A 19,220-nucleotide genomic window follows, 5' to 3' on the forward strand; every position below is an offset into this window, starting at 1 on the left:
CTGCCGTCTTTGTTTACCTGACTGTGTCATATGTCACATACATCTTGAATTAAAACCCAGAGAAAGTTTAATAAAATGAAATCTGCCTTTGCTTACATCTTTCACCAGTACTAACTATTCCTTCTGGTCCCCAGGCTTGACAGGGGACCAGCGAACTTACCATGGGAAGGAGAATGTGGACTCGAGGCACAATCGGGGGAGAGGAGGAGAGACCACCCGCTTCCACACTGTCAACGTGGCACAGCCTGTCCGATTTAGCAGTAAGTTGCAGACTGGGAAAACTGGGCCATCTTTCTGCTAGTTAATTTAGAAATTTAGGCTATTTTTTAAATGAAAAAGTAATAGTCTTTCCTCTTGCATAGCTTTTTGACCAAACTTTGACATGCAGTCCTATTTCAGGTTTTGTGCATTTCTTTTATATATGTCCTGCTATATTGCGTGGTTTATATAGCAGACCAGTGCATACAAAGACTTCTACTTCCCAATTAATTCTGGTTTTGTGAAACCAGAGTTGCAATTTTCTGTTATAACTCATTGCAGTTACAGAAGACTGAATCAAAAGGCTTGAGAACAGAACTGTGAATTGCAGTGAGTGGAGTTTCTGAATTTTAAGTTTCTTAAGTAATGCAAAATTAATAGTGCAGATGCAAGTGCTAAAATCAAATTTCACATCTGTTTTAAATGTCATCCTCCTGTCCTGTGATTCTCTCTATTAGTCACCCATCACCTCCAAGAATGTCAGTCAAAAGCCCATGGGCCTGTTTTCATCCAGAAATGCCTCAAGGCTTCTGTTTCAGATTCCCTCAGTTGAGTTAATTTAGAGGAAGCAGAGACAGAAGTTCACAATATCACCTTCTTACTTCCTAAAGATCTGCCTTACAGTAATGTTTTTCCAAAGCAACTAAGAATTTCCCCAGAACTCCTGTTGCCTTTAATGATTAACTCTGGGAGCAGGATTAGTGAATGCTATTGAGACTGTAAGAGTGGGTTGAAAACTTCACAGCAAGTTGGATATATTGCTAACCACCTAACAGAAAGACAGAGTCATTAAATTGGCCACCTCTGGGGTTTTTGTGCTGCTTGTTTTTACTTGGATTGATCAAATTTATTGGTTTTATAAAGATGTGCAGGGAAATATCTGCTACAGTAGAAGGTCAGTCTTCATTAAAGGCTGAAGACTGTGACAGCATGGTGGAACATTACCAGGAGCTTAATCTTTTTAAAAACATTTAAAAAATCAACATTTATCAGAAGTTGTAGTAAAGGAAGTCTTCAGGGATCTGTAATGTGTGCACCTCTTCCTGCRGAGGTGAAGTGTACACATCTCAGTGATTATTGATTAGGATGCATTATCTTTAAGATCCTAATTTGGGGGGAATGGTTTCCCTTCTATTCTTCATGTTTCCTAGGAAAGTGCCCAACAGGATGGCACCACTATGAGGGCACAGCCAGCTGTTACAGGGTCTATTTAAATGGGGAGAACTACTGGGACGCTGTGCAGACATGTCAGCGGGTGAACGGATCCCTCGCCACCTTCACTGCAGACCAGGAGCTCAGGTTCATCCTGGCACAGGAATGGGACTTGGAAGAAAAAACATTTGTAAGGAAGGACCAGCGCAGGTGAGTAGGAAGGAAAGGATAAAGATCTCATGTTACATGAGAATGGTTTCTGTGTGGTACAAATGGTGGTTGTTCAGTGTGTGTAGAAAATCTAATGGTAAAATTAACATCAGGTGAATAACCCATTATGAACGTGCTGGTTGGCTATTTGGCAGTGGCCCATCTGTAGTTTATGTTTCAATTAAGATTCAGATTAATTAATTAATAGATAATTCAGTTCAGCCGAATCTTTTTATCTTCAGGTTGTCTCAGTAGTTGTACAGCTATTCTTGAGCTGCATCAGGGCAGGTAGATTTAACAATGACTTGCTACTGCATTACCTTGTATAGAAATAATTATTTAAATTTTTCAGTGAGGTTTTGATTTCTGTCAAGTACCCATAGCTCTAATAAAGACTTCAGCTTTGAGATAGGAATGAAGTARAAACACATTTTGAGTTGCAACAACTATGTTTGGGTGGCTTTAGATATTTCATTCTGTTAGKTCACGACAACCAATTCCTTCTTTTTCTGCCAGTGGGTTTTTTTGTCAGCCTCATGGGCTGCCATGACAGATCACCAGGAGTGGCTCAGTAATGGTGTATTTCTGTCTCTGGAGAGTTGGATRGTTTCATCCAGAACAGCCTGACCTAAGTTTATGTTTAGAAATACTTGACTTCTGGATGCTGCTGTGTGATTTTTGGGTTTGAGATGCTGAAGTGCTGCCATGACAACAGAATAAGGTGCTTATTATGAGTAGAAATAAAAGACACAGTCAGTTATAATTTGTAAGCATAGAAAACTAACAAGTATTTTATCAAGTATTTTCCTCTATTCCTCAACTGTAGCCTCACTGCATTGCCAATGTATGGGCCAGAAAGATAAGGAAAGAAGTCAACAGTGTTTTGAAAATTAGCTTTTTCATATAAAGTCATTGAAAGGTTCTGTGTAATTTAACTTGTTACTATGGTTTTGGTTGTATCTTTGGAATGTAACAGTTTGTTTTCTAGGTTCTGGGTGGGGTATCAGTATGTGATCACCAATCGAAATCACTCTTTGGAAGGTCACTGGGAAGTGGCTTATAAAGGTATGTCTCTCAAATTGCTGCTTAGTTCAGTGCCCATATTGAACTATACTAAAGCATGAGTATGATTTGCAGGAACAACATGACTGCTTTCAGTGACAGGGGTGGAGTAGTGTAGGGAAACTGCTTCGCTTTGCAGTGTGGAAGTGGAAGAGTTTAATATTCAACACATTTTAAAGTTTTAGAAGTTTCATGTTATTCACATTGATGTGGAAAGAACACTCTTTGGTTTATTTGGGTTTTCCCCTTGATTAAGATGAGAGAAAGGAAATTACTGTGTAATTTCTCACTCTTTGTGGTGAATATWAGATTAACTGCTCATTCCTGGTTCTAGTGTTTGCAGTGTAGTGTGTGTGAAGGTTTTAACTTTTTAAACATTGGTAGAATTTTATGTATTTTAAAAAACCTGTTTGAATGTTGCAGAATTTACCCAGATTTTTTCTTTTTAAAATATTTCAAGCAGTTTACCTAAACCATGTCAAAATTTGCATAATCCCAGAAATGTATCCCATTTTATAGAAAAATTGAACATTAATTTGATAGGCATTACTGGCTGAACCCTTTCAGTTGCAAAACAAGCAGCTCCCCCTGCTGAAAATGAAGAGTTGTGTTTCTACACCTTTTATTTTTAATTAATTCAGTTGAGAAATCAGTTAAAGCTTTAATATGAACTCATACATGTACGGTTGCACGTCCAATTACTGTACTGGTTAGGTAATGGAAAATGTAAAACAAAGGTGGGCTTTTTAAGCACCARCACTGGAATTCCAGTGTAACACTTGAAAACTAATCTGAGTAGATTCTTCTCATACACAGTTTTTGGTATCCATGGAAAATCTGAAAGGAAAACTTTCCTTTAGGTGCAGATACATAATTATGATCAGAATTTTGTAAAGAGTTGGGTCTTGAAAAATACTTCTTTGACACATTAATACAAAGACTCTCATTTAAAGGGGTTTTCTGGCTCTTTGGAAAGCTGACTGCACTGCCATCTGCTGACAGAGTGGTCACAGCAGAGAGGCATGAATTACAGAAAAATCATACTTTATGATTGGTTTTATTTAATTTGATGCATTATATGAATTTAAACCTTCTCAATACCATCTGATAGTTCGATTTCAAGCTTTATATTTAATACAGAGATGCCTCTACAAAATAAAATACATAGTAACATTCAGTAGTTTGTAAAAAAAAATTCTTAGGCTTGTATTGAGGCAGGTTCTGAATTCCTAATAACTGTTTAAAAGTGACTTAGTGTTCTGTAGCTTGAAAAAATTAATTCATTATTGGGATGTGTGAAACATAGGCCTTCCAAAAAATGCACTCAACGCCTTTTGCACTGTTTGGAGCCCATCATGAGTTGGAATGCCCAAAACCAGGCAATGCCCCAGTTCATCCCCCAGATGTGGGAGCGACTCTTTGGGGGATGCAGAATGGATGCACATCACTGGAAGCACTCGTGGGTGCTTGGAGTGCCAGGCACAAGATTGCTGTGTGGGTTCTTCTCCACTGGTACCAAGTGTGACCAAACTCAACMTGGTTTGACGAGGCGTATAACTATTGTCAGGCAAACCCCATGGGACTCTGTGAAGCAGCACTTGTGGAGATGTTGGAGTATCACTTCTGGTTCAGAGTGACAGAATTACCCAGTACTTTGAAAACAGCAGCCTCTTTTCTGTGTGAGTCACCCCTTCCCTCCCAGCTGTTTGCCTTCCCCAGAGCAGTGTTGCTAATGGGAGCTGAAGCTGGAGGACTCTTTGTTTTGGAGTTGGTGTGCATGAAATGAGTGATGTTACAAAGCCTTTCTAAAGCTTTGCCCACAGGCTGCTTATGCCACTGTRTCTTATTTCAGGTTCTTCAGAAGTGTTTTTACCCCCCGACCCAATCTTTGTTACGGCTATGTCTGAAAAGGAAAACGTTCTTTGTGCCCAGCTCCAGTGTTTCCATTTTCCTACCCTCCGGCACCATGGTTTACACAGCTGGTATGCTGAAAACTGYTATGAGAAATCTTCATTCCTCTGCAAAAGGAGTAAGTTGGTTTCAGTGCAGTGTTGACTGYGTTGCGTGTTTAAATATGAGTATTAAAAATATCTGGAAATTGTTTCCTTACACTTCCTAGTTTTCGCCTAGTGAATTTAAAAAAAAAGGGCGGACTTGCCCTAACTTCTGCTTAGTTTTAATAAATAAGAGCATCATGATATGTGACTATCACACAGTACAGAGTTTCACTGAAAAACCATTAGGCAGCAGTATCAGCCCCAAAATAAAGTATACATTAAAAAAGAAGTTATTTTTTAAAAAACTCCAGCTTAGTAGTAAACATTMTTTTAAATTATTAATTTCACATTAAAATGAGAAAACACTTATTTCTGGTTTGAGTATTGCAAATTTTTCTAAATTCTTTCCAGCCAATTATTAGAACTAGAAGGGAAAAGATGACTGGAGCTCACTGACTTAAAAATGGGGAAAAAAAGGATTTTTTTCTAAATCTTGCATTTCTCCAAAAGCCTTGGGCTTCCAACAGCCTTGATACCAACAGRGGTATTCACAGTATTATCAGGTAGTCTTAAACATTACTTGATCTAGATCTAGATGTTGCTTCTTTGCAAGGAGAAAAGTTGTTTAATTTGAGGGTCATAAAGGTTGCAACCGACTGCCAGGGAGGCTGGGCAGCCTCTGTCCTCAGAGATTTTTATGRCCAGATTAGATAAAACCCTGAGCAATTTGCTGGAACATCATAGGTGACCCTGCTTTGATCAGAGATTGAGCTGGAGCCCTCCTCAGGTCTCTTCCAACTTTAATTTCCCTGTGGATCCTGCTAGTTGAGCTGTGTGTGGGGTCAGACCATCCTCCCCTGGATGTTCCAGCTGACAGGTCCCAGCACTGTTTTCTCTCTCCAGTTTTGGCACCTGCCAGAGGTCAGTGGGCAAAAGGCAGCCAAGTTTCCCCTGCTGGGCAGGAATCAGGATATTGCTAGGAGGTGAAGTACTAATGCCTGGCCTCCTTTTTTAGGCCTGGCCTGTTAAAAGTGTCCTTCCAGTTYAGTCTAGAAAAGATCCAGCTTTGCCTAATACCAGGAAGGAGGAAGGGAGCTGCAGCAGCTTTGGCAGTGATGCTTAAAATTCTTAGACMACTTGCTTTCTTCTGTCTTGGAGTGGATGCCTGAAAGTGTGTCAGTTCCATTAAATACCTAAAATTCATCTTGCCAACTTTGAGCTGAAAATCATTCCTGTGTCCCTGGAGACTATGCATTATTGCCCCCACTCCCTGGAGATCCCTTTTCAAAGTTCTTTAATGTGAAGGCCTGGATTTTMACTGGTGGTCTGCTTGTGTTTACAAATCACTTAATGCAACAGAGTAAGCTGGTTTCCATCGATATTGATGTGCCTTTCTGTTGTAGGCCAGACCTGTGTTGATATCAAAGACAACATTGTCGATGAAGGCTACTATTTCACTCCCAAAGGGAATGATCCCTGCTTGAGCTGCACGTGTCACAATGGTGAACCTGAGATGTGTGTGGCTGCTCTGTGTGAACGGCCCCAGGGCTGTCAGCAGTACCGCAAGGACCCCAAGGAGTGCTGCAAATTTACCTGCTTAGACCCAGGTAAGACTTGACTGCTATGGTTTTAAAAATCAGTTGAGTGCTCAGCTGGGATATCTTTGGGTGTAGCTTTGCTTGAAACAGCACGTCTCTGCAGTGCCTCTGCATTGCTGGGTACAACCATCYTGTGGGGGAAGGTCTCAAATCATGGGAAAGGAAACACTTCAGGCTGTGCCTGGTAAAAATTAGTTATCCYTGATGTTACTTAGAAAGGAGAAGCAGTAGCTTATATTCAGTTTGGAGAGGGACAATACTGTGGGTTTTTAGTAGAGCATCTGGTACATTTCCTTTGTCRTGTTTAGTTGTCATGAAAACAAAACACTTTTTCTCTTGAGCACTAATTAAGCATATTTTTCTGATCATGAGCATATTTCTGTGTGTGTAAGTTTGCTTGCAGGRATTGTGTGGGAAGCAGAGTTGAAATTATATGGGGTTTCAGTAATAATCAGGATCTGCAACCTTCGTTATTGGATTTGGCATATCAGTGCAGGTTTTTGTTTTGGGTCAATAAAGTCAATAAAGTTGATTTGGAACTGTTTGTCAGTCACTGTTTAGGRGTGCACACTTGGGGGCGAGGGTGTATTTTTCTGTACAAAGTCTTGTGAAAGGAAATGCAGCTTATTTAGAGTTTACTGTGAGGGTGGTCAGATAGTGGAGCAGATTGTTTGTGGAGTCTCCTTTTGTGGGGATATTCAGTGCCTGATTGGACTCTGCTGGTGTCCAGCTCAGCCTGCTCTAGCTGGTGCTGCTTGAACATGGGTTGGACTAGGTGATCTCGGGATGTCCATTTTAACCTCAGCTATTCTGTGATACTGCGGGGTTTTTTTGTATTTTAAAATAACCTTCTCTTACTGAGTGCATTAAGAAACTGTTGTTCTGAACTCCTGTGGAAAACATAGCTGGTCAGCTCTTCCCATCAGAGGCTTCTGTTTCAATCTGTTGCAAATAAAGGGGTGCTTATTGGCTCTCACACTTGAGGTCTTATGGGTCTTAACTAGAGAAGTTAATCATTAAAGGCCACTGGTTCTGCTTGTGTCACATGTGTTCGGGGGTTTAAGCCTAACAGATGTTCACTGCTAGTGCGGCAGGTCTGTCAGTGAAAGAGTGGGGAAAAAGCAGGAGTCTTCCTCCCACTCCTATCAGCTGAGTTAAGACTTAGGCTTCACTTTTTTTATCTTCAGGAACARTGTCAGCAAAGCATCATCCAGTAGACAGGATAAGATGACCTGGGATAACCTCGTGTCGTGTTCTTTAATCCTTGTTTATTGCTGTGCATCTTAACTATTTCATGAATACTGATTCGAAGGGTGTATTTTACCACATCCTTTCTCATCCTTAAGCTCTTCTGTACTGATGTTAAATGAGACTGTTTCATTATACTCTTGCTTGAAGTGTTCTGGTGGTTTTTTTAGTAACAGTTTTTGAGAGCGGCATTATCAAGCAGTCATCCAACTTCTTTCATCATGAAGTTACTTCAGCTAGTGATGAACACTGAAATTTTTAAATTAAACATTTCAGTTTTCCTTCTGGGTGGTTATAAATGACTGTTCCAGACAACAAAAATTAATGAATTACTTTCTTTAATCAGCATGTATTTATCTTTGTCCAATTCTTTCATATATCTTCCCTAAGCTCTGTTTCAAAGGAAAGACAACAGTTTACTAATCAACAGTAAGTAAATTAATTATCCAAGGAGAGACCTGGGGGAAATAAATCTTGCTGTTGGTTTGGCAGGTAATCAGCTCTTGCAGTGTGAGTGGGTGAGCAATGATTGCAAGTGGTAACAAGTATTACTCAAGGACTTGGTAGTAGGGGGATCTTTCAGTGGTAGGAGTAAGCTGAGCTATCACAGCTATACTCCCAAAAGATGTTTCTCCTCCTTTAATGAAAGATAAATAGCAGAGGAATATTTTGAAACCAAGGTAGTCTGTCTATTGCTGCTCCATGTTGTGGTAGAAAATAATTTTTCTGTTGTGGCTCTTGTTTAGACAGATCTGCAACTGTGAAAAAGTAGTAGAAGAAATAAAATACTTTGAAAGAACTGATGTGCGGGAGATTTTTTCAGGACTAAACTGGTGCAGTTACAGGGCACAACAATACTGACTGTAAAAACAGGTTTTCTGAAATAATTTGTTCTGTATTTATGTCRGCTTCAAGTATCTTTGGGGTCTCAGTCCCATCCTGTAGTCTGTGCCCACTTCCTGCCACTCACTCTTGCACCTGCACTGTACTGTGATGTGGTTGTTTCTCACAGAGAAGTGCTGCCCTATCTCCACCTGGTTCCCTTTCTCCAGCCAAATCTTGTTCTTTCTCATGGCATGTTAATACCAACAGTCCTTGGTTATTACGACAATTCTTGTCTGTTRTTACTAACAGTCCTTGGTTGGCTCCACAGCCACCTGGTGTTTGAGATGTGCCCGTGAGCCCCTTATCTGGGAATTGAGAGATCAAARGGATCTCACTTTGGGCTGCKGTTTATAGGGTCGTAAGAGAACRGGCTTTAGTCATAGTAATTTTCCATCCTGGCTGCAKTTCGAGTGGGTAACTTTCTTTGAAGGTTCAATAACAAAAGTATCACCCCACTTGGGTTGTTATTCAGTCAAGAAAAATAAGTTTCCAAGGCTGTTCATTTAAAAACAGSTACTCATTAGACACCTGTTAGTTCCTGGGAACAGACAGTGTTTCTGATAGGCTCAAGAGGGCTTAGTCCACGTGCAGTTTGTCAAGGCTGAGGTCTAATGAGCATTTCTCAGATCATGGAGCAGCCTGCAGGGGGGGGATGCACCACCATAATCCATCCTGTGACTAAAGTCAGCTTCTCTGGGTCTCTACACCTATGTGTGTATTTTACTAAAGACACTCAAGTGTTCTGACAGCCTTGAATATCTACAGTGATCATGGAGTCGGTGCTGCCATAAGATGGAGGAGGAACAGGGCAGGTCTGTGGTGTTCAGGAGGGTGTGCTGGTTGGGAGTTGTGTGACTGCATCAGTTGAAGCTCTGTCAGTGRTAGTTGCTAAAATGTTTGACAGCACCCAGGCTTTTGTGCTGCGCAGCCGGATCTGAGAGGGTGTAATGTTCGAGCTCTATTAAATGAATTTCTTGTTGCCAAGAAAGCATTACGTAATAAATGCCAGCCTGTTAGCCATATACTGGAATGATGTGAATTAGGGGGATTTTTCTGTCACTAGCATGTGTAGCAAACTCATATTTAAATTTTTTGTGAGGCTTTTAGCCTTCTTTTCCAAGGAATCTTTCATAAAACTTCAGTTGCTGTTAGTGAAAGGAAAAGTATGGAGGGAGTTCTTGCAACTGCAGTGTGTGTGGGAAGGGAGAGGTGGCCAGGATGTGGCTGGGAAGTGCGGTGGCCCTGCAGTGACTGGGAAGAGGGGCTATACCTGGGTCCTGCAGCAGCAGGTGACCAGCTTGTGAGGCCACCTCATTTGTTTCTTACCCACCCCTAACCTGGGTGTGTTTCTCATTCAGAATGTTTTGATGGGAAGTTGGTGCAAAGGACACAGTGCATCATCTTTAGGTCATTTTTCTTTGTGTGGAGTACCTGTGTGTGTGTGTGCTGCTTAGGTATAACCAAATGTGATTAATTGAGCTGTGAAAAATCAATGCTTCTTATGCTTGGTACTCAGAGTACTGGGGYCATTTGCTGACTACAGCCTTCCCAGTGTGGATCTGGTTAGCAGCAGGATAGAGSTCTCCAAGTTCTAAGCTCTTGGGTCTGTTTCTTGTTCTGCCATGTGCTGTTGGTAGGACTYTAGGAAAAGGTTTAATTCCCATTCACCTTCACCTTTTCAGTTCCTGAGGGGTGATTGCCATGTTCCTATCAATTAGTGGTGCTAACTAGTACTGGTGACATGTGGAACTTGAATGACCACATCTTGATGACAGTGATTATGTTTAGAGATTTAATTAGTGGAAATGTAGGGGTTAAGATGTCCAGAAGTTAGGTAGTGTATAGATAYGCCAATTCTCAAGCCTTTTCCTCTACTATAGCATCATCAGCCATGCCAAGGAAACAAGGGGATGTGCAAAATGCCATTTACCTTTCCTTTTTCCAATTTTTGGAGGCCCAAAGCCTTCAATGTTTTGTCCCTTTTTCCTGAGAAAGATATTCTTAGGAACTTTCAGATCTTCTTGCAATAAAAAGATAAATTACGTGATGATTCATGATTGTTATATATATTTGAAATATGGAGAAGTGTTAAACCAGGCTAATGAATCTCCATTTATCTCTGCGTTTATCTCTCCGTTACTGACAGAAGAACATCAAGAAAAATGAGTCCTGAACAAAAATAACAGGCTGCTTTTCTGTGTTTTGTGTAACAGATGGCAACAGCCTGTTTGACTCGATGGCCGGTGGAATGCGTCTGATCGTGAGCTGCATCTCCTCCTTCCTCATCCTCTCTCTGCTGCTCTTCATGGTCCACCGGCTGCGCCAGAGGCGGAGAGAGCGCATTGAGTCTTTGATCGGAGCAAATTGTGAGTATCAGCTCTCACCCTGTGCTCATTATTGACACATTGATGTGTGGAAAGTGAGAAATGTCATCGTCTTGCTTAACTGTACCTGTGCGTCTTGGTGGGTTCTTCAAATGCGAACGTTTTTAGCGGATAATGGGAAAATATTTTTTGTTTGTATGTGGTCTRAATCTGAAATATCTTCTGTGTGAASAGTGTCTGTGGTTTGAAGAGGTTAGAGTCAAATTTAGATGGGATGGAGGACAAACAGACTGGGAGCAGGTGGGCCTGGGTATTGTGTAACTGCAGCAAGCTGACTTGTATGGGTCGTGTAGGCTTTTCTAGGTCTTCAGGAGACGTGAATTCCTTGGGTGTGAAAAGTGGAAAAAGGTGCTGAGATCTGACATTATCCCGTGCTTTCTTCTTCAGTTCATGTCACTTGCTCCTTTTCCTTCTCTTGTAACAGTGCACCATTTCAACTTGGGCCGCAGGATGCCTGGTTTTGATTATGGTCCCGACGGTTTTGGAACTGGCCTTACTCCACTGCATCTTTCAGATGATGGGGAAGGTGGAGCATTTCATTTCCACGATCCACCTCCACCCTACACTGCTTACAAATACCCAGATATTCAACATCCTGATGACCCACCTCCTCCTTATGAGGCTTCTGTCAATCCAGACAGCATCCTTTGTTCCACTCCAGGTACGCAGGCAATAATTTCTCTTTCCTCCCACTTTTTCATTTTGGCTAGAGGTTAGATTTTTTTATTTTCTTTAAGCTGTAATCATGTGTTTTAGCAGTTGTGGTGCAAAAARACATTTTACAATAAAATCTCCAATTTCTATGATGGAAAAGTCTTTTGCTAAAATGTATCATTAAGCTTGGTTTTTCTCAAAAGTTCTTCGGATCACCTAAATTACAAGTGGAATCAAATCTRTAAGTAGTTTACCTCTTAAACCTTGCCTGTTTTGGAGCCTTACCTTGGGTGGATTAGCTGGTTACCTTTTGTCTGCCGTACTGATACCACTTTTGGCCTTTTGAAGATAGGTCAACAGAGTTTGATATTAAGAAGTAGAACAAATGTCAAGTACCAGAGATTTTGGATAAAATGTATCCRCCCTCTTCTCTCCTCCCTGCTTCCCCCGCCCACACCCCCAAAAAATTGACCAAAAATACCACTTTCTAATGATTCACCCAGTGCTCTTCAGTTTTGCAGCTGTGATATTCACATACTGTAGAAATCATTCCAACTTGGTATTTTATAGCAGCATATTTCACAAGATAAGTGAGCCTGATTATTGCAAGCATCTTATTTATRTGTCAAAGTTTTATTTTTGTTACACAATTTTCCTCTTTCGCAGTCTCATCTTGTTGTGCATTAGCACAAAACCAGGAGAACCTCAGAGCTTCCAGAAATACAGAGTGTAAACCTRTTTGGGAACGTGCAACGATAAACTGCACGTTCTGATTCTGCTTGTTTTGTGTCCTTTGCAGATGGAGTTCTTTCTCAGACTGTGCAGAGCAGTCCTCCATCACTAGGAAACTGTGATGTATCCCCACAGCTTACAGAGGGATCGCTTCCTCCCTCAGTTGGTCCTTCTCCAGTGGAGCTGGAAGACTCTGCTGACAGCAGCACCTTTCTTGTCCCTCCTGACACTCCCATAAATGAAAACACCCCCGCAGAAACTCTGACAGGCAGCCGTCACAGCCACTGTTCCCTCAACACCATTGTATAAAGGAGTGAAACGCCCAGCACCGGTCAGAGAGTTTAGCAACTGTTTGCACAGACAAACACTAATCCAAGGCTTGAACTCCAGAAGGAATCTCCACTTTTGTTTTTCAAACACCGCTTTTATGTTCTAGATTAGGATYGTGCCTCTCGTTTTTCGGCTGTCATTATTCATTCACTAATCAATTTGTCCTGTAAATATGGATTGTATAACTGCTCTTTTTTTCCATTGGCTATGGAAAGGAGAGCAGAAAATTCCTTTGACTTCTAAGGAGGTGAAAAGTATGGGTAGTTTTGGGTTGTTTTTCTTTTTTTTCTTCTTAACCTGAGAGGAATCAAACTCTACATCAGAAAAAAGCTGCTTGGATTTGGCTGGATACCACTGGACCCAGGAAACAGACAATGGGAAAGAGTGTGGGGGGGCAATCACTGTTCAAGCAGAGAAGATGGAGCTGCAGGGGAGGGGGCTGGGGGCCTGTTTTATGGAGTGGGACACATGCCACCAAGAGTTACACTGTGTAAAACACTGGGGGTTTTGATCTGCCTTGATCAGAGCACCACAGGACCTGGAGGAGGAATGGTCTACGCAATATGTGACAAGTGGGTACTGAGAAACCCGGGATTTGCAATTACAATTATTTGTTGTTGGTAGCTGCAAAATCTCATATTGTTGCATAAACTTCTGGCCCACGAAGAAAACTGGGTCTGTGTAATGTCCCTTTGGTAGAATCCTCACATATGTTAAGAAGTACTTTAGGGAAGAGATGAGGAGCAATTAACTTTGATGCTGTATGAARCCCCTGTTTGTTATAATTCCATAAGGAAGATTGAGGTATTTTCTTTGTAGTTTGACTTCTTTACAGTGAACAGTTGCACAAAACTGGCCTGGATAAAAGACCACTGTTCTTGCTTTTCTTATTGCATGCTATATTTAGCATGTGTGTTCCCTCCTTCATTTCACTTCTTTACAGTTCTACAAATACCACTTAAAAATGGTGATCCACATGTACTATAYGTGATGTTTAATTCTAATTGGACACTTGTTCCTTATCTCAGTCCCATCAATAGCCAACCCTGTTCTAGAGATTTCCCCTATGCCCCCCAAACCATTTATCCAGGTCCCATGAGGGGTTATAATGAGGTTAGTGTACTTAAATCAATAAAGCAGTTTGCTTCAGTCTGATATGTCATCTTAAATTTCCCCCTTGTATTGAACTCTTTAAGCTAAGTTAATTTACAGATGGCAAAGATTCATTCAATCCCTCACGAAACCCAAAGTCAAGCACTGTTGGTTTTGGTAATGAGTACAATATAATCTTTACAGGCGATTTTCAATTTCAGTTTGCATTTCAGTGTACAAACAATTTACCCTTTTYCCCCATCCAACCATTGCCTCTGCTTCTCCTTGACTTACTGTAACAGTCAGCAGATGAGATAAATTTTAAGAAATTTGTGAAGAATGCCTCTTGTGAGTGGTGTCCTGTTACCTTATGAAGGGTGCAAGCCTAGAGGGACAGGAAGAAAACACTGCATGGGGGTGTGTATGTGATCTATTTTTCTAGTAATGATGAGAAATCCTACTTGTATGACAAATCCTAACCCACTGATGTGGTTTCCCAGTGCAGCTGACTCTTTCCCCGTGGAATATGCTGCTACTTTCTATTCCCTGTCTTGCCTATAGGCTTATACTGTACTTGGGGATTGGTCTTGACAATTCAACTCGTTTTGCACAGCAAACTGTGAGTTCGGTTATTGAGGTTGTATCTGGTGTCTCGACATYCAGACACTTCCAAACAGCCCCGACTCCATCGGAGAGCGTGAATCACAGTTGTGGGGAGTGCTGCTGGCACAGAGTGGGAGGAAGCTCTGTTAGGGAGCCTTTCCTCCTGGAGCTGTTCCACCGCCCGCGTCCTGCTCTGTGCTGTGCCTGCCTCCAGCAGCAGCACCAAACGAGAGGMGCACTTCTCCACCCTCTGGGATGTCTGACCGAGTCCTCCTCCGACTTCCAACTCCTGGTCTAATGAAGTGGATGGATAGCAGTAGTCAGAACCATGCATACAAATTATTGAGCATTTCTGAAGTATGAAAATAAAGCGGGTTTTGTGCATTTTTGAGCACATTCATACGTTTTATACATTGTATGTACTGATTTTTCTTTAGTTTTATAGGTACGAATGTGTGTGTGCGCGTGTGTGCGTTTCTGGGTGATGATATATATATATACACACATATATATATGTATCTCTATACATACTGTAGGCAGTAACCTTTGTGCTGCGTCCAGCTAGGTGAAGCTAAGCACTGAGATAGAAGCTAGGCTCTAGGGTTAATACCTCTCTCAAGCTGGCTACATTCTGTTGTAGGACAGCCTGTGATAGTGTACACTTAAATASGATGCGAAGTCTATGCTACTACAATCTGTTCCTGAATGATAYTTTGTTAGCAGTGCAAAATAGAAAATTTCCAATTTCTTTTGAAGCCAGATGGAATATTTGTTCTTCGTAGTATCCTAGCGCAATAACAAAAGGCCTTTTGGCTTGGTTCAGTCTCTGAAGCTGTGTTTTGTGGCTGAGGTGAACAGATACCTTACCTCACACTTCTCCTAACACTGCGGGAATCTGTTCARTATTTTTGTATTTTACTTTTGGTTCTGTTGTGAATTTTATTTGCAAATAAGCTCTGTTACAACTGGCAACTTCATTGTGGCTCCTGGTTGTAGCTATTCCAAATGGAGGCTTCTWTGTAGAAGCCTCAGTGTGATATTTTCCCTATTGCTTCTGAGCCTTTCCCACTTGTATATTGGCAGGAGGCTGCTATTTTCTGTTTTCCCTATCCTTCTTCATCTTAACTGTAAACAAGGGAAATTCTGCCTTGAATGGAGCAGCTCACTAAGTACAGCTCATTTGTCTCTTGGTGAGCTTCTAATTTGGCAATAAAATTGTCATTTTTTTTCCCTTTTTAATGTAGCTTTTTCACATTGAGTACTTTCTCTTGGAGTAAAAGCCTTTGTAGCAGAAAATGTCCCAACTACTCAGACTTCTGGACCAACTGGGGAAGAGTTAAGTTTTCTTGACAGCAGTGGACTCCTCAGCAAACCTTCCTTGTCCTTGGCAAGGTGGCCGGTGGGTAGTTTGTCCCRAGCACCAGTTACAGAGGGTTGATGCTTGCCCAAGGAAAACCTCTCTGGTTTGGTTGCCATTATAGATTGATGACATCTTTGGAGTTGCTTTCTGTATTGATATTTTTTCCCACTGCCATGCACATCTCTGGATGATGTCATACAACCCATGCATCCTAAATATTCCTGCAGCCCCAACAGGAAGATGCCACATGGTTTCCAGCAGAATGGGTGAGCCCAGGGTGTGTTTTTCTTGGGATGTCTCTGACTGCAGCCCATGTGAAATCCCAGCACTCAGTTCTACGCAGGGCTGGTCCTGTCCTGTTGTGGCCTCGGACAAAGCTGCTCCTCAGCTTCCCCGTACTGTGGTGCCATATTGGGGTCTCTGCTGTTCCCTAAAGGAGCCCCAAGCACCGTGGTTTGTCAGTGATGCCCATCCACAGTCTCACAGCAGCTTCTGTATTAGGTGTGTTGTAGAGTTCAAATGTTACAGGGGCAGTGGGTTCTGTGCTAGATCAGCACTGTCGTTCAGGTGTACAAGGAGCTTGTCTGTGTGATGTTCAGTTCTGTTTAGTTTGAGCCTCAGACTGTTCCTTTAGCCATKGACAGCAGGATGCTGATCTAGAAGAAGAATGAAGTAGGTGGACATTTTTTTTCTGAAGGCTGAATTGTCCAGTAGTGTGTGCTCTGCCTCCACAGGTGTCGCGGGGTGATGGCCTGTTTCAGTACTTGGGGAGAAATCTTACTTTACCAGTAATTATTACCATTCTTTTCCCAGCTCATGTTAAATAAATTTGAAGCTGGTACTAAAGATGTTTTTATTTTTCAGATATGRCTTCTCAGTAGCAAAGCACTGACATTTTAATGTTGCCTCGTACAATCCATAATGTGCATCTCCTTTTTTCAGTTGCTGAAATGTCTGTTTTCTCCCTAGTTAAGGAGCATGTAATAATACAGAAATTTCTTTTCAATTTCCCTTGCAAGTTGGGAGCTGGACCATAAAATTAGAGCAGTTGAGTGTAGAGGAGGTTAATCAAAGTTCCTATGTTTGCTTCTGATGTTCCCCAGTCCCWAATGAAATAGGTGTTTCCTTGGAATAGATGCTTTCAGTGATGAAGATGCGCTTCCCCCTACCAGCAGTCAGCATTGCCTGCCTGCTGTGGTACCASATAGCTTTAATTTTCCTGTATGTGCCCCTTGGGTGTTGAGTGGGTCAGGGTTGATGCCAGCAGAGGTGGCTGTGCTGCACCATCTCTGTGTGTTGGGCTGAGGGTGCCTGGGAGGCTGCGAGAGAATGAGACACTGCTTTTTACCTTCCTCTGGAAAATCATTTTAGCCAGCGCTGCACTTGCAGGCTTCTCCTGTGTAGTTGGTTTGTGACTGGACTTAACTGTGGCAGTGTATAAAAGATTTTGATATTCTGTGAAATACCATGTAGAATTTAAATTTGATACTATAATAATGGAGTCCCTGTGACACTGTTTTTGTTTTAACTTCTTTGGGGTTGGCACTAATCTTTCTTTTTTTTTTTTTTTTTTTTTTTCAAGATGCTGTGAGAAACATTTCATCCAAATGCCAAATAAATTGTGTTCTGTAAGAGAAATGTCATGTTCCAATGTCTCCTGATTTCTGTGTCAATGTGCTTCTCCAGTGTTGCGAAGGAGGGTTTTGTTAAATTGCGCTTCTGAGCTGTGATCTTGCAAAAAGATCAATAGATGCATTTAACTTGGAGCAGGTAGGCTGCCAGAGTTCCTGTGTGTACAAATTCCACTGGGATTTACCTGGATTAGTGTAATTTCAGGAAAGTCTTGGGCTTATACCCAAGTAAATGAAGAACAGCTGAGTCCAGGGGCAGGTGGCTGAGGGTGAGGCAAAGGATGGAGAGTGTGGTTCAGACTCCCGGATCGCTGTTTTACCCTGAGCCGCCGGGCTCGCAGTGTTTGCTCCGAGTGCTGCGGGGCTGGGCCGTGCCCTTTTCAGCCGCAGGGTTCATCGCTGTCATTGTCACTGTGGGGCCAGGGAAGGCTCCGCTGCCCCGTTCCTGTGCCTGCAGAGGGCAGCTGCCACCGCAGCCGCCTCTGCGGACCTGAAGCAGCGCAGCCGCCGCGCTCCATCTCTGCTCGGCCGCGGGACGCTGCCTCAGCTGCGGGCGATGGGGGCAGCCCTTCCTCCGCTGCTGCTCCGGCAGGGACAAGACAAGCGTCTCTCCGTAGCGGCTGCCCGATGTCACGGGCTCTGGAGTGGCTCAGTCCGGCCTGGAGCCCGAGGGGCTCTGCTGCTGTGGGAGATGCTGTGCAGATATCTCTTGCCTTTTCCTCCCGCCCCTCGCCTGGGGACGGGAAGATTCCTGTCGGGAGAAGCGCTGATTGCCCGAAGCGCAGCCGCGGCTCTCGGGGCTCCCCACACGGGAGGGGACACAGGGCAGCGGTCAGTGCTGCCCCTCGGCTGCTGTGGCAGGGCATTGCTGGGCAGCTCTTGCTGTAAACTCTTAGCAGCGTTTTTCTGAGAGGGTGATGAGCAGCTGCGCTCAGCACGGCGTGGCCGGGGCTCTCAGCCCCTGGCAGAGCGCCGGGGAGCGGCAGCGTGTCACACCGGGGCCGTGTGCTGGCAGTGTCCCCGGGGTGCCAGGCCCTGGGGAGATGTCGCTGACCCCGGCGGCGGCGGGAGCGTGGCATGAATGCAGGGGCTGTGCGGCCGCGTGTGGCCAGCGCGCATCTGCCGGCCACAGWGCCTCCTTTGTGCCGCTGCCGGAGCCGGCTCCTGCTGCCCTCCCTGCCCCGCTCCCRGCGTTCTTYCCRRGCTAGCACCAGCSTATTACGGGGATYARMGATCAGAGCATTTACTGCCTGTGARCTTTGCCTGTCTGGATGCCCGCATCTCTCCATGCAYCCATCCCTAGGTGATGTGAACCACACTCTGGCGGCTCAAGTCTTGGTCTTGTCCCCCTCAGCCCGGGTCCCCGGCCAGGCTCCCGGGTGGCAGTGCAGGATGTACCTCCAGGAGCTGTTGGCACCTCCGCTGTGCGCTGGTGCAGGGCTTGCTGACGGTGCACGTGGTGGGGGTTCCACCAGGGTGACATCGTGCCCACGTCCAATCGATGGCTGCTGCTTAAGTACCTATTTTTATCTGTCAGTGGTATTTTTCCCCTTATGGCTCTTGCCCTTGATGCTGTGACTGTGCGTGTCTGGGGACCTCGCCTCCTCCTGGCTCTGAGGGAGCAGGCTGATGGACGTGGTGTCTCCCTATGAGAGCAGCACAGAGCTGCAGGATCAGCTGTGAGCTCACCACCACCATCACGTCAGCAAGGCCGGCAATTTCAAGGCTTGATCTTGTTCCTATAGAAACGGGAGGTTGTTCCTGCCTGGCACGGGTGCCAGCAGCCAGCCATGGGCAGGGAGCAGGGCAGTGGGGATGGGTGGGAGCAGGGTACGGCACAGTGCAGCGGTGCTGCCACTTCCCTTCCACATGCCTGGTAGATCTCTCTGCTTCCTCACTCTGTTYCTGCTTCTTGTTAGGGCCGTGCTGAGCCCCACACACTGCTTTTAACCCTCTTGAGACACCTGAAAACTGAAAGGAGTCCTTGGAGCAGTGGGTCTCATCTTCTGACCCCAAGAATCTTG

At 43.6% G+C, this 19,220-nt stretch overlaps 1 protein-coding gene across 4 annotated transcripts in view; it reads left to right on the forward strand.

The window, feature by feature from the left end:
* The window catches only part of DGCR2 (DiGeorge syndrome critical region gene 2), a 42,016-nt gene extending 27,427 nt beyond the window's left edge, over positions 1–14,589 (forward strand). The window contains exons 3-10 of one of the 4 annotated variants that reach the window (XM_057380742.1): positions 135–260; positions 1,401–1,620; positions 2,597–2,685; positions 4,535–4,711; positions 6,083–6,286; positions 10,624–10,776; positions 11,219–11,455; positions 12,248–14,589. In XM_057380742.1, the coding sequence (XP_057236725.1) occupies positions 135–260; positions 1,401–1,620; positions 2,597–2,685; positions 4,535–4,711; positions 6,083–6,286; positions 10,624–10,776; positions 11,219–11,455; positions 12,248–12,489 (1,448 nt within the window). In that variant the 3' untranslated portion in view covers positions 12,490–14,589. The remainder of the gene's footprint in view (positions 1–134; positions 261–1,400; positions 1,621–2,596; positions 2,686–4,534; positions 4,712–6,082; positions 6,287–10,623; positions 10,777–11,218; positions 11,456–12,247) is intronic. The other 3 variants (XM_057380744.1, XM_057380743.1, XM_057380745.1) reach the window with 3 other exon arrangements.
* Positions 14,590–19,220: the final 4,631 nt, after the last annotated feature.

This window comes from Malurus melanocephalus, unplaced genomic scaffold (genome assembly GCF_030028575.1).
Source record: "Malurus melanocephalus ecotype Western Australia unplaced genomic scaffold, MMel_1.1 scaffold_470, whole genome shotgun sequence".
NCBI lineage: Eukaryota > Metazoa > Chordata > Aves > Passeriformes > Maluridae > Malurus > Malurus melanocephalus.